We start from the raw sequence: 26,057 nt of genomic DNA, 5'->3' as shown, positions 1-26,057 counted from the left end.
TGCGACCATACTTCAGTGTCAAATTTATTCATACAAATTCTGAGAAACAAGATAGACTCAGACTTACATAGTGCCAAAGTCCCACAGCATTAACAATAAATAAAGCATCTTTTGAAGTGTTGTCAGTGTTGCAATCCAGAAAACATGGCAGCCAATTTGAGCAAAGCAAGTGCACATGAACAGCAATGTGGTAATGATCAACCAATTTACATTTAATGATAGTGATTGAGAGGTACATTTTGGCAATAATCAATTTGTTTCAAGTCCCAGGAGTGTTTCTTTTATCCCAGTGGAGGGCAGGCATAACCTATCTATAATCTCTTTCTTCCATAGGCTAATCACAGAACTTGTAGTACACAGTTGACTAACCCCAGTTTAACAAATGGTGGTTACCTGGAAACATAGACAGTGTGCTAGGCGATGGCAGTGCTAGTGAAGGAGTTTCAGAAGTGTTGTGTGAACATTTTCCAGAGGGACCTTCTGAATTGACACTTTGTTAGGTGCAGCATTCTCATAAGCATCAATCTTATTTTGAATCAAACAGCGGTTAAAATCATTTTTGTCTGAATAATTTAGCATTCCAAATACATTTCTGAACTCCTACATCACCTTAACAATTCAAACAAGATTATAATTAATTAAGAGCACAAATAATTACAGAGTTTCAACTGTCATTTTCTTGGGTGTCAACCTTCACAGAGATTATTTTTAAAAATTAAGCCAAACGTCAATTATTCAAATTTAACATATTTATTTGTTCAACATCTTGTCAGTTCTGACCATAAAGATGTTTACTTAGTTACAAATTTCAGTTCTTGTGGTTATCCCCAAATATCTACTGACTTTGTTAATTGTTTAAATTTTCATGCAGTTAAAAATTTTATTGACAATAGTAGTTTCTAACAAGTGTTTCATGGAAGAAAGAGAGGTGTAGAAAAGGAATTTCCAGACTTAGGGTCCAGGAAACTCATGGCACAGCCACCCCTAATGGGTCTGGTCAAATTTGAAAAAACTTGCAAGGCCAGATTTAGATGTGTGCAGATACTTCAAAGGGTGGAGAGATGAGAGGAAGTTAGAGAATTAGGCAAGGGAGACACCCCAAGTAGGGATCTGCAATTAAAACATATGTTGCTTTAACAGGAGCCAACATAGGTCATAAAGATCGTGGGACAAATGAATAGGACATCATGTCAGTGAGAACACAAGCAGCAAAGAGTTAGGGTCATAGAAATGTACAGAATGGAAACAGACCCTTCGGTCCAACTCATCCATGGTGACCAATCTAGTCCCATTTGCCAGCATTTGGCCCTTATCCCTTGTGCTTGTTTGGAATAAACTGCCAGAAGTGATACATGCAGGTACAGTCACAACAATTAAAAGACACCTGGACAAGTACATGAATAGAAGAGGTTTGGAGTGATATGGGCCAAATGCAGGCAAATGGGAAAAGTTTAGTTTGGGAAACTTGGGCTGCATGGACGAGTTGGATTGAAGGGTCTGTTTCTGTGCCATATGACTCTATGACCCTTGTTGTCGCAACCCTGATAACATGGGATTGTCTCATTTCTATAATGTCTTGTATGTTGATTAATAATGCACTAACTGTAACGATTATTTACTGAACGTTACAATGCTGCTTTATTCCTTTTTTGTCTGGTATCTGGGTATCACATTAATTATTGCATGTTACAAAAATAGGATCACACTAGAAAACAATTTGGGAAGCAATGCTTTAGAAATCAATTGTTACATGAATCACAGTATCACCAATTAAACATCCCCAGTAAAAATCTAGTTATTCTTCAGTATTACTAACTGGACTGTCTCCTTTAAAAATTAACATTTCCACTTTTCACCTAAACACACAAATAGGCAATAGACAATAGGTGCTGGAGTAGGCCATTCAGCCCTTCGAGCCAGCACCACCATTCATTATGATCATGGCTGAACATCCACAATCAGTATATCCTGATAAATATCAATGGTAAAGAATGTTACAACATCAAAGTAAGTTTGCATTTTTCTACCAAATTGAATATTAGCATGATACTTTACTAAGTTAGGAACTGTCTTGACGTGAAAATGCCATTCTGTGCACATGACCAATGTTAATTAACAGTTTTATTAAGTTTTGAAACAAAACATATCGGCTTGAAACGAAAACAGTAGGCAAGTAAGAGTGTAGACAATAATTGTATGAAGCATAAAAGAACACTGCAACTAGAAAAACAATGAGTAAAAGTGCAAAAATAGTTTAGGCATTCGGTTTCTCCACTGGGACCTCGTTCAGATCCAGCCCAGGCTGACTGAAGTTTCCTGTCCCCAAGGGTCTTCTAAAACAGATTTCCTTACCTTTAGGAGTACGAAAGTTCATGAAGAGTGCATTACACTGCATAAAGTAAACTGGAAATAATTCACTTTTGAGTTATGGTTAACTATAGTTTGCACAGCTCACTTCAAGGTCTTGCTCAATTTAAACACCTATCCCACCATACACCACAGTACCATCCTTCACCCCATTTCTCTGGTCAGCAGAAGTGCAGGAAAGGATCAGGTAACGGTTTAAAATGACGAAAATTGCAATCCCTTCTCTAACCTGTAATGTTCCCAGCAGTTAATGGTCCACTTAAAAAGCAACAGTCATGGCCCATTCATGTGATAATGTAATTTAATATCAAGCCCAGGAAGTGCCACAGAACCTGTTGCCCAGCTGCAGATTCACAGCTACAGGGGCCTACCGCTTCAAAAAGGCCAACAGAAGTGTAAGGAAGTCTCTTCCATTTGAAGTCCTTATTTTTCCCACACTTTCCCACAAAGCCCAGAACCTTTGGTCCTCCCTTCCCAAACCCCCTTTCCCCCCTCACCAATCTGAAGGTAATCCCCCAGACATTCATTCCCCACCCACCCTGAAGACCCTTTCCTGCTCTGACTCTTCCTGCTATGGAATAAACCTTCAGCCGTGGCCTCCCATGATCACAGACAAACTCATCCTAGATCAGCGACCAGCTGCCAATAAATTTTTACATCCACCCAGGTAGTGAATCATGTCATGTGTCAAGCAAGAATCTGTGAACTTTTATGTTAATCAAACCATTTTATAATTCCTGAAGTCACTGTGTGTTGTCCACTCATGGGCTCATGTGCAGCATTTTCATCCTCCATGATTACATTTACTTTATGTAAGCTGTTAGTGAACGTACTAATCCCACAACATTTATAAGCAATGATCACTTAAGTCCAGGAGATAGATTCTGGTGAAAGCAGGAATAAGCTATTTTGTAATGACACACTATTTATGAGAAAAACAAAGGGAGAATAACAAAAACTAAATCATAGGAGAAAAAGTACCATTTGCTTAATATGTGGACATCAGAAGGGGGTAGCAAACAAAAATAATAAAAATTTAAGAAGCCACAAAATTAGGAAGGCAAGGGAAACTACAAAGATAAATTATGAAGGGTTAAAAAAAGCACTCAGTAAAATATACTGTGGCTGCATGAAAAGGAAAAGAAAAATCCAAGGCAGATTATGTACACAATAAACTCACACAAAATGACAGTGACGAAAAAGAGCCTGGTAATAAAGGAAGTTTAGGACTCTACATCCTCAACAAAATGTACGTCAGTTTGTGTTGGCTTCCTCATGGGAATACAGGAAAATGCAGCTGAAGAGTTTTGCTGTTTCCCTTTGATGTATTTTGTACTGGCATCCTGTCACGTGTCATGGGCAAAACCCTCACATTTTAGGTAGCTTCTTTGTCAATTCCTTAAGTTCAGTAGTGTGACCAATGGCTTACGGTCTATCTGAAAAGTGAACCTGAGTTCCAGATGAAAATATCTTAAAGCCCAGGAAGCAGTTTGGTATATCACATATGGTATGCTGACCTTCAGCAAATTGAATTTCAGGCATCTTAGCAAGGATTTGTGTACACAAGCATGGATGTTTGCTTAAGTTGTACAGGACCTTGGTGGGACCACTTCTGGAATATTGTGTGTGGTGTAAGTCTCCTTACCTGAGGAAGAATATTCTGGCTATGGAGAAAGTCCAAAAAAGGTTTACCAGACTGATTCCTGGGATGGCAGCAATGACATGTCAAGACAGACTTGGTTGGTCAGGATTAGATCCACTTGAATCTAAATGAACGAGAAGGATCTCACAAACCTATAAACAGGACTAGACAAAATAAATACAGGAAGGATATTCCTGATGACCAGAGAGCCCAAAACCAGGATCACTGGTAAGGATACTGAGTAGGTCATTTCGGACTGAGATGAATAGAAATGTCCTCACCTAGAATGGGTAAACATGTGTAATTCTCTGCTATAGAAAGCAGTTGAGGCCAAAACACTGAAGGAAGAACAAAGGAGGAGTTAGATATAGTCCTTATGTTTAATGGGATCAGGGGGTAAAGGGAGAAAGACAGAAATAGGGCACTGAGGTGGCTGATCAGCCATGATCTTTTTTTTAAGAGTCCCTACAGTGTGGAAACAGGCCCTTCGGCCCAACAAGTCCACATCAAACCTCAGAGCATTCCGCACAGACCCATCCCCCTATAATCTACACATACCTAAATACTATGGGCAATTTAGCATGGCCAATTCACCTAACCTGCACATCTTTGGACTGTGGGAGGAAACCTGAGCACCCGAAGGAAACCCATGCAGACATGGGGAGAATGTGCAAACTCCACATACACAGTTGCCCGAGGGCGGAATTGAACCCTGGTCCCTGGTGCTGTGAGGCAGCAGTGCTAACCACTGAGCCACTGTGCCACCCCACTGAATGGCTGAGCAGGTTTGAAGGGCCAAATGGCCTACTCTTGTTCCCATTTTCTATGTTTCCTGCTGTCTGTCTTGTTACAACATGCAAGTTTACCCTCAAAATTATTTTCTCCCTGTTTATTTTTTCAGGCTGTCTTTTGCTGGTTTTTAAAACTTTCTCAATCCTCTGGTTTACCACTAATCTTTGTTACATTATACGTTTTTTCTTTCAATTTGATGCTATCCTTAACTTCTTTGGTTAACTATAATTGACCTATTCCCTTCTTCCAATCCTTCTTCCTCATTGTTGTGAGCATGAACTATCTTCTTAAACATCTATCATTGTTACTCAGCTATCTTTGCTGTTAAATGCCCTTCACATTCCATTTTTGGGTGATATAGACTGGAATGAGATACACATGGAGCATTAAAGCTACCCGAACCCATGGGCCCAAATAGGCTGTTTCTGTGCAGGAAACACCATGAGTTGTAAATTTGGAAAAATAAACCATAACATTTGATAAGTGGTACTTTATCAGAAACATACAATGTGGCATGTGAAAGGAAACTAGAGCTAATTGAACCTCAGTTACTCAAACAGGAGGGATGTGTCCCTTGAATGTGAAATCAGCAGCTTCTCAAAGTTGCTTAGGGCAATTGACATTACAGTTTACAGTTACTGAAATTGGAGTGCAAGGCAATAAAACCTACAAATATAGCATTGTATTTTTAAAAGTTGACATCCAGAGACATGAAACATGATATATTGCCACTGTAAATGGTCAATTTATTTTCAAAGGGAACATTTTTTGTGCTGATTACTCAGTTCAATAAAAGGGATCTCAACAAAAACAGAATATTAAAATTAACCAGTATCACAAAAGGTTCATGGTCAGATTTTTAAATCATTCACATACAGATCATGCAATTATATGTATGTTTCATTATTTTCCCAATTCACTTCCAAATACGATTTAAATTAATTTTCAAAGTATAGGCAAAGCTGCTATTTCTTACTGAACCCTAGCCACATTTACGATGGACAGTGGGCATTATTTTTGAATCACTGCAGTGGTTTGATACAATCAAATGGCTTATTATTGCCATTTCTTAGGATTTTGAGTCAAATAATTGGTGTGGATCTGCAGTAATGCGTAGGTCGAACGAGATAAGGATTGTAGCATTCCTCTGTCGAAGGCCGTTAGTGAATAAATTGTGTTTTTTATGACAGTATGGCTGCTTCGTGGTCACTTATACCAACACTTTTTAAAAAAATGATTATTGAAACCAAATTCAAATTCTCAAACTACAACCATCTCATTGACCTGGTTATTGGTTTGCATTGGAAAGTGAAATTAGCTGGGGTTCTTGCGATCAGTCATTTGCTGTAGGAACATATGACACTACTGGACCCAAAGCATATTGTATGTGTAGATGAGAAAGTAAAAGGTATCCTACCCCCACATATTTGTTAATTTCCTCTGACCTGGCTGCTTAGAAAAGCAGATCAGGGCAGCTGCACATCTCATTAAAAGAGATTCTATCTCAAAGGAACTAATCCACTTTTAAAACCAGAAAATACTACTGGAAAACCACAAGGCATTGTCCACATTATTTTAAGCTACAATATATTTCAAGTGGCTTCAAATGCCTTTTGCATCTAACTAGGATCAGAAACAAAAAGTTATGTTGTGTGGAACTTGTTTTAGCATAGTTCTTAAATTCCTCATAAATTTAAATTAATGCCTCTAAGGACATTTGCTTCATGTTGATGAAAATAGCATTAAATCAAATTCCAATTAGTGGCACAAATGATGGCGAACTGCAGTGCAATAAGGCTAGATCTTATTGTGGGCTTAAAATAATGACATAAATTATTTTCCTGTATAGCAGATTTAAAGGGAACTATAATTACATTCTGTTCTTTAATCATACATTTCTCCACTAACATCTTCGCAAATTGACATATATTTTCAAAGCTACTTTATATCAAGAACATACATAATTGAAGCTATTTTTCAAACTTTTCTATTTCTTACATTTACAACATGTACTTTGAGTATATTCAGAGAGTTTCAAAATAAGGTAAAGAATGTAGTGTTTTCAATGGTATTCCTTACAGTCCACAAAATCCAAACAACCACACATTTCTCTGCTCAGTCATGTAAATAATGGGTTTCAATTTTTACATCTTTGACAATTTTGACTCATTTCTACTTCTGTATATAAACACATGAAACGAATATGTCAAGTGAGTAAATAGGATTGATACTATTAAAATGCAAAGTTTTCAGATAAGCTTTGGGTTATACTGTCCCTGAATCCTATGGTTGCTGTACATGAGAGGGTAGAATATTAACCTGTTCTCAGTTCTTTGCTATTTCTCCCCTGAGCTGGCTGCTCAGAAATACAAAATAGCAGCCAAGGGACAATACTCGTTTGATTATGCAAGATCAGAAAATTAGCGCATAGAAGTCAATATTTGCAGGTTGTGTGTTTAATAATTGAGCCCGTATAAATGTGGAAAACGGTCTTCTCTCTCCATTTTAATTTAAATGTATTCTATTTATAAAATGGATTTTGCCGGAGATGATGGGCAGCTACAACTGGCATCGCTATCCCATGCATCAGCAATTGCCCTGGTGGTTACATAGCTCATAATACATGTCTTCCCCCACAGTTAGGTGTTCACTGCCTATGTTACATGTAAGCATTGACAGTTTTTGTGGGGTACCAGAATTTGCATGTGAAATTCTATTCCATGTGAATCACCGCTTTCACAAAATTGAGTGTAAATGATAGAAAAATTGGAAGGAATCTGCATGTTTGGGGGAATAAATTAACATCCTAAATCATATTTGGACAACTATGTTTCCTCAAAATAGTGCTTTAAGAAAGTAGAGTGCACAGATGCCTTTTCCATCAGTTGATTTGGTTCAGATTGGGGAGCAAGCGATCTGAATGAGAGTGAATTGGGTTAGTCTGAGACACAACAGCTTTCCTCATTACTGCTGTCACAACAGTTGATCTGCAGGGAAAGATAGTCCAGGAAGACTCAATATAAAAGTAGACAACTACACACAGTACACATTTATAGGGAGGCTAATGTTCTGGGGACCCAGGTTCAAATCCCGCCACAGCAGTTGGTGGAATTTGAATTCAATAAAAAACACAATCTATGGATAACCATGTAACCATTTTCGATTGTTGGAAAAGCTCAGCTCGTTCACTAATGCCCTCATCTGGTATGGCCTAAATGTGACTCCTGACTCACCGCAGCTGACTCTTTATTTGTCGTCTGAAATGGCCTAGCAAGTTGTAATTGTATCAATTAAGTTGTATCAGTTGCAACGAAATCTCAACAAAGAAATGAAACTGGATGGACCACCTGGCATCGACCTAGGCAGAGGAAAAGACAATGACAGAAACAGCCCTCTTGACCCTGCAAAGTCCTCTTTACTAAAATCTGGGGGCTCATGCCAAAATTGGGTGTGCTGTCCCAGAGACTGGTCAAGCCTGACAGTTATACTCATGGAATCACACCTTGCAGACAATGTCCCAGACACCACCATTACCATCTCTGGACATGTTCTGTCCCACCAGCAAGACAGGCCCAGCAGAGGTGGTGGCACTGTGGTATACGGTTGGGAGGGAGTTGCACTGGGAATCCTCAACATGGACTCATGAACCCATCAAGTCTCGTGGCTTCAGGTTAAAAATGGCAAGAAAACCTTCTGATGATAACCATGTACAGTCCTCCCTCAGCTGTTGAATCAGCCCCTCCCATGTTGAGCAACACGGAGGAATCGTTGAAGATGGCAGGGCACAAAATCTGTTCTGGGTAAGGGGATTTCAATGTTGCTCAGCAGCAACAGTACTGATTGAGCTGGTCGTGTCCTAAAGGACACAGCTACTAGATTGAGTCTGCGGCAGGTGGTAAGAGGACCAACAGGAGGGAAAATTGGGGATTCACTGAGGATTAGGCTGACAAGTGACAAGTAACAGTCATGCACACAAATGCCAGGCAATAACCACCATCAATTACAGACAATGTAACTACCACCTCTTGATATCAACATTACGTCTAACTCCGTATCATGTGCAATAAGGCTAACACAACAGATCTACTTTGTTCAAATCTTCCAGCAAAGACTTGTAAGTTAAACATCAGTTTCAAATAGATAAATGAAAGTTCTTGCTTATGAATTTGAGGCTATTAAAACAGCAAAGGCCTTTGCTGAGCCCAGGCATCCAAATACAATTTAGCCAAGGTTTTCTGTCTCCTAAGGAACACTAGGGCAGAATCTTACAAGCCTGGACAGAGAAAGGGAGTTTGGTTAAATGGGATGGTGACTCATCAGAACCCTGTCATTTGACTTCCTTTCCCAGAGTTCAGGGCAGGAAGCCCCAAGTCTGACCTCTTCCTGTTGCCAATTGAGGACCTGTGGTTCGTCAATAAGTACTTAAAAGCTTGTTCCCTACCCAACTCCTCGGCTGCATTTGTTTCAGCACCCTGCAGGACAATGTATGACTGGCTAATTAATATGGCAGACTGTCAGTTGTTAGTCCCTTGATCTGAACTAAACTATGTTTGATTGAGGGAGTGGACCTAGGGAAGTGATAGTGGCAGCTACAGCCTCCTGTCCAGCACTGCTGGAAGCTCGAGCTACAGTCCTCTGATTAGTTGGCATCTCTTTGCAGCCAGACATTGCACTTCCCCTTTCCCAATCTATTGCCAATCAGATAATAATTCACCTTCCTGATTTTGCTGCAATCACATCCTGAATTCAAACTCAAGGAGAAAGCCCACTGGCAACCAATTAGCTGCTTGACTGCTGGAAGGTCCAGAGGGCTTTCCTGTCTTTCTTCATTGGTTGTTGGCTTCCCTCCCCTAAAATCCCCTACTTTCAGACTGATCTGAAAACAAGAAGATCCTGGACCTTTCCCGAACGAATTTCATGAAAATTTGAACCTTATGATTTTGATCTCCTGCTGTACCACGTTAAGTCACCTTGGGCATCTCTCATCCCAAAAACAAAACAGAAGTCAAATATCATTTAAATCTCTTACACAGTATTCTGCAATGTGATACCATACCAAAGCAAAGAGCTCAATATATTTAGTTTTAAACTACTTAGTCTAAAATAAAGTAAATAACTGCGAGGCATTTAGAATTAACTCAAATGCTATCAAACCCTTGAATCCCATATGTTCATTTTCAACTCCAGAATTCAGATCCACTCTGCCTTAGAATTTCTGCAGGTTTTAAATGACCTCCTGATAGAGAAATGTGATAAAGGAGAGAACTGAAATACAGATTTTGTTCCGTCTCTCAGGATTTTGTTTTAAAACAATCTTCTCTTATTTATGATGTCCCCCCTTTCAGATTTCCCTTTTACTCTAAAACATTCCTAACTAAATGGGCATCCAGAAAATTCTCCTCTGCACCTCTGCAGCTGACGTTTTGTACAAGTTCTACTTTTCTCTTCCTTCAGGAAGTTCAGAAGCATCTCACCCAAATATTAGCCTCCTCAGATGAATTACTGGAGGTCAGAAACTTGTTATGTTGAACATATAACTATAATGGTAATATTTTCTAGCATTAACTGTATCTGCTTCCTCCAACCAGTCTCCAACCATTTCACCAAGTCATGAAATGCCCGAGAATAAATGAGTGCAAAAAAAGTTAATTTAGGAAGCTACTCTGAAAAATTATGCAAACCTATGTTGTTCAACTCTATTGCCAATAACTGAAGGGTTAAAATATTTCCCAAATGCAAAAAAATGTCAGCACGACAGTCTGTTCATAATCTGGTTAATAGCCACCACTCACCTTCATCATATAATTCTTCCAATACTTGCCAAGTTTCAGCTCGGAGTTCTCGATTAGTTTTGCCCAAGGCATTTCCATCAGGCCAGTGCATGAGATACAGATCTGAAACAGGAATATATGTACCATACTGTTTATTCACAGGAGGAAAAACAGATTGAAGCCAACGTTTAGACAAGTCAGCAATGCCTACAAGAGTTGTTGATGTGAATAGCAAATGCCCTGCCAGAGCTCAGCAAACAGATGCTGTACTCAAACAGATCAGAAAACACATATCCTGATCGGCCAGCAATTTAGATGAAAATCTGGGATTGATTCCAGTGTTATAAACCAATATGGATATTGATTTACTATAAGATTAAATAGTTATTCAAGCAGAGATGTTGAGAACGTTAAGAAGGTTGGCTAATTAAGCAATTTGGCCCAACTTTCCTTCAAATAAACAGAAATTCCACTGCATTACTAGATCAGTGGAGTTTTATTTCTGAAACATTAACAGTTGGTGGAAATAAATAAGTTTACAGGTTTGGATATTTTCTTCTTATAGACAAAACGGATAGCTAGACTGTCAAAATTTCAGTATCAAGTACCATCATTCATCGAAAAGCTTTCTTTATATCAGAGAGCAAGGTGGCTGACATTTTTAAATAGTTTTGTCAAGGTGAATATGTGTAATTTTTAAGCTCTGAAATGTACAAGTTTTTGTAATCCCAATCACATCATACTTTTGACATCTACTTGCAAGGTTAATTTATCCACTGTATTTCGAATGCTCTGTGCATTCAGGCACAAAGCGTTAAGGCTTGACTTTTCACTGTTCCTTGTCCCATCCCCACTATTTTTACTGTGGCTTTGGTGGATTCTGGCCTTTGATTCCTCTGCCTATCACTTCTCTTATTTCCCTTTCTGTATTTTGTTCTTGATCTTGATTCTCCTCCTCTGACTCCTTGCATAGGTTCCCATTTCTCCCTCCCAATTTCATTTCAATCCTCCCCAATCACTTTAGCAAATACTGTACTCTCGCCTAAGCCAACAGTCCTGTAACATACTAAATAAAAACTGAAAGAACTGTGGATACTGTAAATCAGGAAAACAAAAACGAAGCTGCTGGAAAAGTTCGGCAGGTTTGGCAGCATCTGTGAAGGTAAAAAATAGAGTTAATGTTTCGGTCCAGTGATTGTTCCTCTGTTCTGAGGAAGGGTCACCAGACCTGAAACGTTAACACTGCTTTTCCCTTCACAGACGCTGCCAGACCTGCTGAGCTTTTCCAGCAACTTCGTTTTGGAGTCCTGGAACCTGCCCAGTTTGTACTGGTCCCATTCCCCCAGAACCAGTCCCAATGTCCCAGGAATCTGAAACCCTGTCCTCATACCATTTCTTTAGCCTTGTGTTCATCTGTTATAATCTGTCATTTCTACTCTAACTAGCACATAACATTGGTAGGAATCCTGAGATCACTACCTTTAAGGTCCTACTTTTTAGCTTGATTCCAAACTCCCTAGATTTTAGGACCTCATCCCATTTTTTGTTTGCCTATGTCATTGGTACCAATGTGTATCATGACCACCGGATGTTCACCCTCTCCCTCCAGAATGTCCAGTAGCCACTCTGAGACATCCTTGACCCCAGTACCAGGGAGGCAATATACCATTCTGGCATCTTATTTGTGGCCACAGAAATACTTTATAATTGAATCCCCTATAACTATTTCACATTTTTTTACTCCTCCCCTGTGTAGCAGAGCCAGCCATGCTGGGTTGAATTTGGCTGTTGCTGTTTTCCCCAGAGAGGTAATTTCCTTCAACAGTATCAAAATGTATTTGTTTTTCAGAGGAAAAGCCATGGGGTTTCCTGCACTGCCTGCCTGGTCCTCTTGCTCTGCCTGGTGGTCATCCATTCTCTTTCTGCTTGGGGACTGTTAGCTTGCAGTGTGACCACCTCTCTGTACATGTTATCCATGATATTCTCAGCTCCACGGACGGTCCACCATGTCCCCAGCTGCCACTCCAACTTTGAAAGCTGGGCTTCCAGGAGCTGCAGCCAGGGACGTTTCCTGCACACATTTTGATCCTGGCAGTGGAAATGTTCCTGGCTTCCTACATAGAACAGGAGAAGCATACTATGGCTTTGAACTCTCTTGCTCTAACTTACCCTTTTAAATTAAACATTTTGGAAGATGCTGAATATCAAGTTACATTGATTGCTGTAGTACCATTCTTTCCTATTCCTTGTTACCACAGAATATAGCCCTTAGAAAATATAATTGTCAAAAACATCTTATAAACTATATGTGACAAGTTGTAAATATCTGCCGCGTACTCATAGTGTTTTGCTTGTGGAATAAAACATTTGCTGGTCTCAAACATTCAAAATGTGCAAAAACTGCTTCCCTCTAACACCAAAGGTTACAGTGAACTGAATTTGGAGTTGTTCGATACCTGGAAGTACTGCCACACAAAGGTACTACAATGTCTGAAAGTGTCAAACAATTTTTATTCAAAATATGTTATCGAACTGATACTTCAATTGTTTCTATTTGACACTGATGCATATTCTTATAAATATTAACAATCAATAGTCAACTACATTCATTTTGTACATGTTTCATTTTTTATCTGCACTAATACCCATGAACAAGATTGCATAGCTCTTTGATGTACAATGGGAAGAACACAAAACTGATAAGAAATTGAATAAATAAAGGAAATTCTAAATAAACAGAAAAAACAGGAAATGCATTGGAGAATTAGTATCTGAAAGGAGGGAAATTTCATGTGTATCCCTATACATTATAAACATGCACACAGGGATGTTAAATAAAGAGTAAGCATGTTTAAGATAGAGTGAGTGTGAGTGAGCCAAAAAAAAGCATGAAGATAGAATGTAAAAACAATGACTGTAAGAATACACACCTGAGTGAAAAACTGGTTTCTTCACAGTATTCGGGTGCAATCATACATCAGAACAGAACATTCTATTTGTTGTGAAGCAGTTTGGTCCTTGAATTTGAATGATTGTGTGCAGATTGTTAAGGCTTATTTTTGTGTGAATGGTCAGTACCATGTCAGGTGCATGTATTATTATGTTTATAATTCTAGTAGCAGGACTGTAGACCACCAGAATCTGAGTATTCCTTGCCTTATTTTTGCCACACAATCCAGCCCTTAAGTTGGCCTCTTTTCGTCACCCTTTAGCATGGTCAAATATACGCAAATCACCCAAATCTGTGTCAAAAATACTTTGAGAATGCTGGTAGAAATACAAGAGTGATGTGAGGACATGGATTCCTATTGTTGAAGTACATGGCCTATGTTCAGTATTTCCTCAAAGCAAATGACGGAGTCGTGAAATTCACAGAATGCCTCCCATTGTGTGGCAATGTAAGAACCACAGCTTTTATGGGAGACTAAGTTTTAAGGTTTTTAATTTAGCTTGTTGCTTAAGGCCCTGAGATGGGGAATTTCCAAACTAGGGGACACACCTTTAAGGTGAGAGGACAGAGATTTAACAAAGACATGAAGGGCAATTTTTTTTTACACAGAGGCTCGTTCGTGTGTAGAATGAACTTCCTGAGGAAGTGGTGGATGTGGGCACACTTACAATGTCAAAAAGACACTTGGATAAGTACATGAATAGGAAAGGTTTGGAGGGATATAGGCCAGGATCAGGCAGGTTTGTAATGATGTTCAGCATGGACTGGTTGGACTGAAGGGTCTGTTTCCGTGCTATATGGCTCCATGGTTCTATGACTGGACAGTGCACTTAGGCAAGTAGCATCATCATGCAGTTCACTCTCGTCACTTCCACAAAGGAATGCGTTCAATTAAACTCTGCAAAATAAGATGTCGACTTTTATGAGGACATTTTATTCTGCAAAACATTGATGTAAAAGCTTGCAAGGACTCCATTGCTGAAATTCCTGTAATTCACAGATGAACATGTTTTTCCTAAAATTAGAACAATACATGGTTATTTAGATGTGCTGGATACAGCTTGCACAAAAGGTAATCATTTTATCTCACCCTCGCAGCTGCTTGGTCACTTTCCCTGCCGACTTCTGAAACTGGTCCTACATACTTTCAGAATGATGCCAGAAAAATACTTGAAATGTTTACAGACACATATGAAAAGATTATTACCTCATGGAAAATAATGGAATTCTTGAAACTTACTGCATGAACCTTTTTCAGTAACTTCTTATCAGCATCATTGGCAAATATAAATTGCCAACTTTCACACTGGATGAGGCTGTTACAAATTCAAAACAATACTATATCCTACATATAGCAACCAAGTTTTGCAAAAGACGGAAATTCAACAATGCAAGTGGTGCATTTTGAAACCGTGCCCTTCAAAATAAATACAAGCAAATTCCAACAGTATTGTTTGTTCAGCTGTTTGTTGCCCATAGTACAAATGGGAGCTTCCTAATTAAAACTCTTTTCCTGACATCACATCCTGTCTTTTAAATCAAACAAGAGCAAAAGGAGGCTGAGCATCAAGATGTCTCACTCGCAACAACTATTATTATACTTTAAGAACCAGCAGTAATTTTTTAAAAAGTGCATTTAAATTTGTGTAATCACATTAAAAAAGGACTGTATTGAAAATTATTTCCTTCCCCTCAGATACCAATCTAGAAAAAGGTGCTCAAATAAGGAGATAGACAAACATAAAAAACATTAGAAATATACACCAAATCAATCAGCATTTGATGAAAAAAGACAGGTTATGATTGCATTTGGATAACTTTCATCAGGAGTGTCTGATGAGTAATTTCTCTGAAATATTGATCTGTGTTTCTGTTTCAGGCGTTGACTGATGTGTGTTCTTATTTCAAATTTCTGGCAATTTGTCCATGCAAAGATATCTTTGCAATTAAGTGCAGGAAATGACAATGTAACAACAATATTGACTTTGTATAGCTAGCTGAAAAAGAAAGCATTTGTACAGCCCTTTCATGACTTCAGAACATCCTAAAATTCTTTACAGATAATGAACCTGGGAATTGTGGTACCCAATTCACACACAACGTCCCATAAACGGCAATGACCAGATAATCATTTCTTAGTGATGCTGATTGAGGGATAAATGTAGGACAGGGCACCAGGAGAGTTCCTAAACTCTTTGAATAGTACCTTGAGATCTTTTAAATCCCGTAAGGGTGAAGGGACTCTCGGTTTCACATCTTACTGGAAGAGTGGGACTGACTGGTTCACTTCGTGGCAACTAGTATTAACCTGGAGGGCTAAATAGCCTCCATGACTCTATAAAGGTGACACCCCTGTCATTCGAGCAATATTTCAGTAATGCACCAAAGTGTCAACCTCAGTTATATGCTGAAGATTCTGAAATGGACCTGGATCCATGATATTGTGAATCTGAGATGGCACTGAATTAAAACACACAAGGATGAATAAAAGCAAAATAAAAGGAATCATATTGAACTTGAAATGTTAACTCTATTTCTCTCATACAGATACTGCCAGCCTTGCTGAGTTTCTCCAGGACTTTGTATTTCATCTCAGACAAAAATGAATATCTGGAAAGGAATTAAGAGTTTAAAGAATAAATCCTTTGGAATTTTTTGTGCAACGTTATGGTCCTTAGGCTGGGAAACATAATTAACTTCATGCCAAATAAGATAGTATAAAATAGACATTGTAGCATGAGTTGGAGTCGATGTGCTGGAGCTTTACAATCTTATGACATTAATTTATTTTTGCAAAAGGAGTGAGAACAGTGACTCTTGTGTGGGATGAAATGAATACAGTGGGTTGTATGCAGCCTGTGGGTCCAACAGCTTATTCTCAGTCCATGTGTTTTTGATATTGTTGCAAGTGGTGTTCCTTGTGGGAGGCCCAGAGGTTAGAGGAATTCTGCCGAGTGCTTCCAAAGACATGACAAGCTCGGAAGGAACAGTGTAAAATGGTTTATGAACACTAGCAACTAGATTGAATTATTGAGTTTTAAAAATATATTTCTGATAGTTGTTCAAGGTGTCACTTTAGCTCATTCTTTAGGAGTTATATTCAGGGTAGATCCTGTACACAATGATAGAAGAAGCTTAGAAATTCAATGGGATGATATGACTGGCAATGAGACACAGTGGATAAATGTGAAAGAACAATTTCTTTGTTAACTGAACATTATCAGTATTTCAATAGTTCTAGCATAATTTCGTTAAGGATGATTTATGTTTTTGATATTTGTAATTCATCATCTCAATTAAATAACGGAGCAATTGGTCTATAAATGTCATTTCATCAAGAAAATTAAGAATTAAGATCGAGCTGAAGGAGCTGTATATACCTTTATCTGACATGCTGGTAATAAATATTCAGTTAACAAAGAAACTGTTCTTTCATATTTCTCCCCACTGTGTCTCATTTGACATTGTTTGTGTAAAGTTGCTAATATTACAGCTCTGCCACCGTGATTTCTTGGCTAGCTATTTTGTTAGCGGGTGGTTTGAGAATGAAGGAGCTGAAAGTTCTTGCATATCTGACAGACTCGCTATAATGTCACTGCAGTTAACCTGCATGGGGCAGGGGAGAAGGTGATGGCTTGCTGATTAGATGACTAAAATTCCCCTAATTAAAAAAAACTTCTTTAGAAAAGTACCCTGATGAAAGATAAGAATGTACCAAGTTCATACCTAAAAAGTATAAACTGCTCAACTTAGACCCGAATTCAATAAAATCATATTTCTTCAAACTGTTCATTCGTACCAATGTAATCCACACCAAGTCTTTTGCAGGACTCCAAACATGCTGCTTTAGTGGTTTCACAGCCATAGTCCCCAGGCCAAAGTTTTGTAGTTATCCACAGGTTCTCCCGATTTATGCCGCTCTCTTCGATTGCTGTCTTTAGATGCGATTCACAGCCATATCTTTTTGCAGTGTCGATGTGACGAATGCCACATTCTTTTAGGGCATACACAACTGAAGAATGGGAATAGCCACCATGATGTGATGTACCTGAAAGAGAAAACAAAATTGTGTGACAAAGCATGATTTCTAACTGTCACTGAAACAGAACATTTGAACTCTGACAGTAAAATCTCAAAATGCCAGGTCGATCTTGTGTAAAAGACAAACAAAAATAACTTTGATGGCTTGCAACAACTAAGATTACAAGTTCAAAATTTAACAAAGTTTAGTTTCATAAGATTTAAGTAGAGCTTCAACAGATACAAATCTTTGACATATTTCTGTGTTTGGTACTTCATTTTAAAAACTACTGAGGAAGGGTCTCGACAGGTCCCACCTGTAATATGACAACATGGTACCAAGGTGGAATGGCAGATACACAAAGCAGATCAAATTTAAAGTCATTTTGATTGCAAAGCAGACAAAAAATTATGCAGCAGCTACTAAAACTCAAGGATTTCGAGAGGAGTATTAAGAGATAGCAGAAAGCATTCTTCACATTTTAGGCAAATTCCGGAGTATAAATGTGCAAAAAATGTGATCACACTAACGTGGCAGCAGTTTGAGATCTTTGTTACAAAATATGTTCAGTGTTATGCGCATTCTTGAAGTGCATTATGTTGTTGTACTCTTATCCACAATTATTTGTAAACAGGATTAGAAGTAATAGAGATAGTAGTACATTTCTCTGAGGAGATCCAGTCTTTATTAGCATAAATTACAAGTTAATCCTGTTGGATCACATTTGAAGGAGATTACTGATCTAAAGTAGGACAGTAGAATTAACGTTAATGTTTTCCAGTTTTTCTATAAGCTTAAATGGTTTCATGATATTTAATGGTATTTAAAGCAGAAGGGAAAATCAAGAAAGGCAGCAATCACATAGCTGTCCAATGACCTGATGGACCAAAGTCAGGACATCACTGCTCACTAACTGTGGAGGCTGATATGCAAGTTTCAACTGATCTATACGTGAAGTATTGAGGAACTAAAATACAAATTGACACAATCCATTCAAAATACTTCACAATTATCTCTATCAGAGCAATTGGTCTGTAATCATTTAGACCAGCAGGCTACAGCTCTTTAGCAACCATAATTGTGATGGATATTTGCCGACAGTAAGGAGCTGTAAGCATGTGAAGTGATATCACAAAATCCAGAGAGAAAGGAACTGCTAACTGATGAGCACATTCCTTAAGAACTTTCCTGTTGATCTGATTTGCACAGTGTGCTTTCTGTGGCTTCGCTTAGTTGAACTACTTCTGTGTCTCCCCTTTATTGGTAGTAACACAAAACCTTCGAGTTCAAAATGTGAATCCTGCTACAGAAACACATTATTCATGAAATTCATTGTTTCCAAACTGGCTAAGAAATCTGTCTAGTCCTTTAGCCAGCTTTGTTCAACCAATGAATGTCTCTCTAAACAAGCCCTTCACAGACAGCATGAGAAGAAAGTGTAGTGATCTTAATGATTGGAAGCAGGAAGCATTCACCAATACTGTTCATGCTAATCTATATTCATTTTTACTCTGTAACAACACTATTTTTTTCACTCCGTTAGATTTGGACCTAGGTAATTGTACCCAAGATGGCACCACTAAAGGCAGCCACTGTAAAAACTTTTCACTGTACTCCTGTACTGGAATACATGCAACAATAAAGGATATTCTGATTCTGATTCTGGAAGCATGATACGGGTTCCAATGTTCCCAAAACAAAGTTGCTGAAGAAGGGTCACCGGACCCGAAAAGTTAGCTGTTTTCTCCATCATAGATGCTGCCAGACCTGCTGAGCTTTTCCAGCAACTTTGTTTTTGTTCTTGATTTAATTATCCGCAGTTCTTTTGGTTTTTTTTCCCCATGTTCCCAAACCTGCATGCATGCAAAAGCCTGTGTTGGCATTAGAATGGAGATTGTTGTCACATCATTCAAGAAATAGGAGATATCCAGTACATATAATGGCACAGAGAAGGATTATTTCAGGAATGATACAGCTGATGAAGAGTGATGTTAAGATCTATATGATGATGCCACTCAGGAAGCCGATAGGGACATGTTCTGAACATGATGAAGAGGTGGATTTGTTACACATTCGGTGTATGCTCTGCTGTCAAACAGGATAAATCTTTTCTCTCAGAGGGCCCCGAGTCTTTTGAATTCTTTACCCTTGTCAGTGCGAAAGAAAAATTCATTGAATACTTCTAGAAAGAAGTACGCAGATTCTTGACTAACAAGAGATTATAAAAATATTAAAATATTAAATCGGTGAAACGTAAAAATGTAGAGATGAGGCCACAATCAGATCAGCCATGAGCTTATTAAATGGCAGAGCAGGCTTGTGGGGCTGAATGGTCTATTCCTCCTCTTAATTTGTATGTTTGTACATTCATAATATTTCTGTACCGTGAGAAAAGTAAGTTAAAACGCATAAATTTATATATGTGGCTTTTCTTCTTGATCTATTTAATGAACTTAGCTTGCAGAAATTAATGCCTGTCTACCTGGAAGCTACTAGTTTTTAAATAAAGTTTAAAAATTTAAGACAACAAAAACGTTTTTGCACAGTGTTTAGAGGTAGAACTATGTCCGACCTGGGAACGTGACAATGGAGAGGCAAACATTTCAACTTCTTCGACCTGTAACTCACGTAAACCTTGACTCCGTACTTTTTGGTAAATACCTCAACTTAGAAATTTGACTTACAGGAGTATATAAGGTGGGTAAAATCAAACCTTTAAAATGAACATTATTTGGAGGGATGATTGAGAATACTATCTTGGGGCTCGGGTGACCAAATAAACTATTTCAACTTTGCTTAATAACTTATGCTCTAACAGAAGAATCTCAACAAATTTACTGTCGTTGTTTATCCTCTATTTGGTTTCTTTGTGAATATGATTGCTAATACATATAAAACTTTTTTCTGACAGCATGTAAAGATAAAAAACCCTAGTTGAAAACTTTATAAAATCAGTACTTGCAAAATATGTTAAAGTCAATTGTAACAGTATCACATCATAAAATGGATATTGTACAATATCAGAATATTTTTAAAAGCTGCACATGTATTTATGAAATAAACAGAGTTCTCACCTACAGCAAAATTGTTTAATTTCAGTTTGCTGAGTAAATATGATGCCATCTGAGGAGATGGTTTAACACAATTGTACTTCTTTTCAGTGTTGAAATGCCAGCACAGGTATGGAGTATTCCATGAAGAATGGAAATGGCCTCAAAAATATCAGCAAAAAGTGTTTGTATGCCATGGCAATCAGCCATCACCTCAAAAACCTAAACATAAGAAAGTTATTCAACATCATGGAGATCAGTGAGTCCCTCAGTGTGTTCTAAGGAATGAAGTGAATCAAGTCCATTAGTTGGCAGTGCATTTTGGTGGTAGTAATAATAATTTGATTGTATTTAGCGTAGCTATGAAAAAAAATGAAAAAAACCCAGGATTTATGAGTCGTACAGCATGGAAATAGGCCTTCTGGTTTAACTCATCTGCACCGATCAGACATCCCATTCTGACGAGTCCCATTTGCCAGCATTTGGCCCATATCCCTCCAAACCCTTCCTATTCGTATATCCATCCAGATGCCTTTTAAATTATACCAGTCTCCACCACTTCCTTTAGCAGCTTATTCCATACATGCACCACCCCCTGAGTGAAAAAGTTACCCCTCAGGTCCTTTTTAAATCTTTGTCCTCTCACCTTAAATCTATGTCTTCTAGTTTTGGACTCCTCCACCCTGGGAAAAGGACCTTGGCTATTCATTCCTATCCATGCCTCTCATGATTTTATAAACATCTGTAAGGTCATCTCCACCTCAACCTCTGACACTCCAGGAAATTTGGCCCAGCCTATTCAGCTTGTCCCTATAACTCAAACGCTCCAGTCCTGCAAGATCCTTGTAAATCTTTTCTGCACCTTTAAAAACATCCTTCCTATAGAACGGCAACCAGAATTGAACACAGTATTCTAAATGTTGCCTCACCAATGTCCAAGTGCAATCTGACTTCCCAGCTGCTATACTCAAAGCACTGATCAACGAAGGCAAGCATGCCAAACATTTTCTTCACCACCCTATCTACTTGCAATTCCACTTTCAAGGAACTATGCACCTGCACCCAAGGTCTCTTTGTTTAGCAACACTCCCCAGGGCCCTACCATTAACTGTATAAGTCCTGCCTGGTTTGCCTTACCAAAATGCAACACCTCTCATTAAATTAAACTCCATCTGTCACTCCTTGGCCCATTAGCCCATCTGATCAAAGTCCCATTGTACTCAGAGATAATCTTTGTCACTGTCCACCATATCACCTGCAAACTTACTAACCATACATCCTATATTCACATCCAAATCATCTGTATGAATGGCAAAACACAGTGGATTCACTTAAAGTAATTAACTGGGAAAAGGCCTATTTCGCAAAGGTGGACTGGAAATGGTTATTTTAAAGTAAATCAAATCAGAGCATTGGGAGGCATTTCCAGAAAGACAGAAAGGTTTTTAAGTATGTTCCCACAAACAGAATGGAGTGACTTGTACAAATCATGAGTCCCTTAGATGTACACTGGTGGGATAGTGCAAGAAAAAGGGGAGATTACTTTAAGCACAATAGTACAAGAAGTCATAGGAGGTTAGAAAATTCAGCAGTGGAATTAAAAATTAGATAAACAAAGACAGGGTGTTAAAAACAACAAGTAAAATCCAGGAAAACTGCTTGATTAACACAAAGAACAAGAAGATAACTAAGAGGAGTTAGGATCAATTACAAACTAAAAAGGCAAGCTGTGGAAGATTTAGGATTGTAGTTAAGGATGAGAAATGTGAAATGTTGAATGATATAAACATAATGTGAAGGAAATATGAAGGGCTTAGCATCTTTCCAAGCAGATAAATCTCCAGATCTGGCTGAAATGCATTCCAAGTTGCTAGGAGAATCAAAGGAGGAAATAAGAGAGGCTCAGACTATAATTTTCTAAACCTCTCTGGCTACAGGTATGGTGGCAGAGAACTATACAACTGTGCAGCCAGCCTAATCCTGATAGAGGGAAAATTGGTGGAAAAAAATCTAAAGGACACTATTAACTATCATTTAGAAAGGCACAGATTAATCAAGGACTGCCAGCAGAGTAAGTGAAGGTGAACTGAAATGTATTAATTTAAATAGCTTTATTGTCATATGTACTGAAATGAGTACAATGAAAAGTTTACAAGTTGCCACATTACAGCACCATTTTAGGTACAGGGTACTTCAGTCCAGATTCTTAAGAACAAATTCTTATATTTAAAAAAAAATCAGAAAAAAGAAATAAAATGTTCAGAATAACAGTCTTTCCAAACCAGTCCACACTAGCACCCAACCTTCAGTAACTGACCTTCTAACTAACTAACCTCCACTGCCTTGCTGCTGCCTGTGCCAGGCCCACCAACATAGGAGTTGCCACATAATGATGCCATCTCTTTGCCAGAGGGCCTACTTCACTGATGCTGCTGAAGCCATACTTACCCCTCAACCAGAAGTACCCAGCTCTGCTGCTGCCGCTGCCTCACCAAGAGTGCCTGCTCTTGTTGTAACAAGGAGTTCCGCTACCAGGCCAGGCTGCCGTTGCACTAAGAGTCTTGCTTTGGCTGGGGATGTCACCACGCTGGCGCCGCCATCTTGAAGAGTCCACTGCCGCCAGCACTGCCGTCCCCGATCACTGGAGGAGCTTTGCTGCCGCTGGCCCCGAACACCAGGAGGATGTCCTTGCTGCCTCAGCCACCAGCCCCGAATGCCGGGAGGATATTTTTGCTTCTGCTGCCTCTACCACCAATGCCAGGAGAAGCCACGTCTGCCACTCTGCATGTGACTTGCTCTTGCTGCCGCGCCAATGCTGCCAACCAACCAATCTGCCACAGAGGAGCAAACAGTGAATGAAAGAAAAAGAGCAGAAGCAAAAGAAAAGAAAAAAAGAAAGCAGATGGGAGCTGATGAGCCCTGGGCAAGAGCCCACATGTAGTTCTGCTACTCCACTACTATCTTGAAAAAAAAGTCACGTTATGACTATCTTGAGAAGGTTTTGAGGAACTAACAAAGAAGATTGTTCAGAGTAGTGCGTTTGATATTGTGTACTTGGGTTTTAGCAAGGCTTTTCACAAAATTACAATGGTTAGTACAGCAAAAACCCACGGGAACCAATGGTAGGTCTCAAGTTAGATGCAAAATTGGCTCATTTTCATGATGCAAAGGATAATGGTGACCACTTTTTGCATCTCTGGAAATCTCTTGTGAGGGTCCATGCGGTTCAATACTGGGTACCCTTCCTCATGTAGCAATGATTTAGTCTTAGAGGATATGATTAAGAAATTCGCAGGTGATCCAAAAATTGACCATGTGGTGGATAGTGAGGTAGAAAGTAGAGGACTATAAAAAGATATTAAATGGACTGATCACACAGGCAGAAAATGTGGAAATTGTAATTTAGTGTGAAATAATGCATTGGAGAGGGTAACCAAGGTAAGAACTGCAAATATATGGTAGGATACTGAGAAAGGCAACAGGACAGGTAGATCAGATGCTTAAGATAGCTTAAAGAATACTTTCCTTTATTAGCTGAAGCTTAGAGTACAAGTGCAGCAGGGTTGTGCTATAACTGTATAAAATACCCATCAGGCCATAGCTATAGTACTGCGTAGAGGTCAGTACACTATAGGGAAAATGTGATTGTACTTGAGATGGTACAGAAAAAATAGGAGGAAACATTTGATAACCTGGGTTGTTTTCTTTGTAAGAGCAGAAGCTAGGGGAGAATTAATTAACATGTATGAAATTATAAGGGACCTTGTTGCAAATGATGGGATGGACCTATTTTCCTTAGATAACAAGGTGTAGAGCTGGATGAACACAACAGGCCAAGCAGATCAATAACCAGGAGGACAGATTTAACAAGTAAATGGTGGAAGGACTAGAGGAGAGTTGAAAAAAAATTTTCCATCTTGAGCGTGGTGGGAGCAGTCACTTTTGAAAGGGGGGGAGGCTCAGAAACCTTCATTGCATTTAAAACACAGGAGGTGCACTTTGAGTGCTACAATTTTTCAAGACTGAAGCTGAAATGTGAGATTCAGCTGGATAATACTTTTTCAGCCAGAACAAGCACAATGAGCCAAACAGTCACCTTCTATGCTGAAATCTTACATGATTCTATCAAGACATGTTTTAATTGATTGGATTGTAAAGAATACCTGAAAGCAGCTTTCTTTAATCATTGGTCTTTAAGTAACAATATTTCAAAAATACAGCAGTGAAGTTGGATGTAGCTGCAAAGTTGAAATGTGATTGTCACATTTTCATGTGATCAGCCTGCCAGGAATGCCTGTAACCACTGCTGGCAAACCTACCCCCTTTAACAAATCAATCTGAATTTAGAACAAATATATTGTTGACAAATTTGCCTCTAGGAGTATACATAAAAACCTCAATATATTCCTCATGTATTGTTTCAAATTTACTTCTCATTTTTTTAAAATCCCTTGGTTTTACTTTTTAGCTTACTCTAAAATAAGAGTGTCTAATTGTATCCAATATATTTCTCAATTAGATTTTCCTAAATATAGGGACCAATAATTCAGTCACAAAATATTTTTAATGTTTACTTCAACTTGTGGAAGCACCTGAACTTCTTTAGCATTTTCCAATGAGAGGGAAATTGCTTTCACCATTTACAGTGCAGCTAATTACCACCTAAACATCTGCTTGACCCTGATCTTGCTGACATCTCATTGTAATTCAACTGACATATTATACTCAGCACTATGAAATGTAAAATTGTTTATGACAATGACCCTAATTAATCTTAAACTGCAGTTTACATGTGTCTACAAAGACAGGCTACAGTCTGCAGTGTTATTAGGAACTAGAATTCATATAAGTTAAAAAGCCTCAACTACTCAACATGTATTTTTATGCATTTTCTTCTAAAAGACACACCAAATGACACTGTTGCAGGTAAATCAACATAGCCCTCAAATTAAGGATTTTTCAGGCACTGTTTTTGTTACAATGATCTTTACAGCACCTATGGTAAGGTATGGAATTTTGTAAGGTCAGGAATATTATATTATGCAATACACAATGTATTCATTTTCTGACAAGATGTGGCCAACACCTCTTAACTCCACAAATTGTGACTCTTGCAACAAAATATCTCAGGTCATTCAGAGTCTAATTATAGTTTGGGCAAGAAAGTTTGCAAATTAAAATGTGCTAGTCAGTCACGGGGTCCAACTCAGTAGTGCGTGATATTATAAGGTTGTTGTTTATTAACAATATGAAGTGGGATTTCAGCATTTCCAAACATGTCATTTCAATTACAGATAGACAACATATGCGTAATTTCAAATGCGTATATGCATAGCTTGTTTAATTTCTCACTGGAATTTATTACCTCAACTGATAGCACAGATCCAAAACATAAGAACGGGCTGTTGCCATCCTCAACACACCCTTGGTACTATTGCAACCTTCATACATTGCCTAAATCACC

The 26,057-nt window shown here is 38.5% G+C and overlaps 1 protein-coding gene across 3 annotated transcripts in view; it reads right to left on the bottom strand.

The window, feature by feature from the left end:
• The window catches only part of zgc:110366 (uncharacterized protein LOC550476 homolog), a 107,052-nt gene that overhangs the window by 41,466 nt on the left and 39,529 nt on the right, over positions 1-26,057 (bottom strand). For all 3 annotated transcript variants that reach the window (XM_048538840.2, XM_048538839.2, XM_048538841.2), the window contains exons 2-3: positions 17,322-17,570; positions 10,594-10,695 (exon numbers count right to left, since the gene is read on the bottom strand). In XM_048538840.2, coding sequence (XP_048394797.1) covers positions 10,594-10,695; positions 17,322-17,570 — 351 coding nt within the window. The remainder of the gene's footprint in view (positions 1-10,593; positions 10,696-17,321; positions 17,571-26,057) is intronic.

Source organism: Stegostoma tigrinum, chromosome 8 (genome assembly GCF_030684315.1).
Source record: "Stegostoma tigrinum isolate sSteTig4 chromosome 8, sSteTig4.hap1, whole genome shotgun sequence".
In the NCBI taxonomy this organism is placed as follows: domain Eukaryota; kingdom Metazoa; phylum Chordata; class Chondrichthyes; order Orectolobiformes; family Stegostomatidae; genus Stegostoma; species Stegostoma tigrinum.
This window is presented reverse-complemented; position numbering and strand designations above follow the sequence as displayed.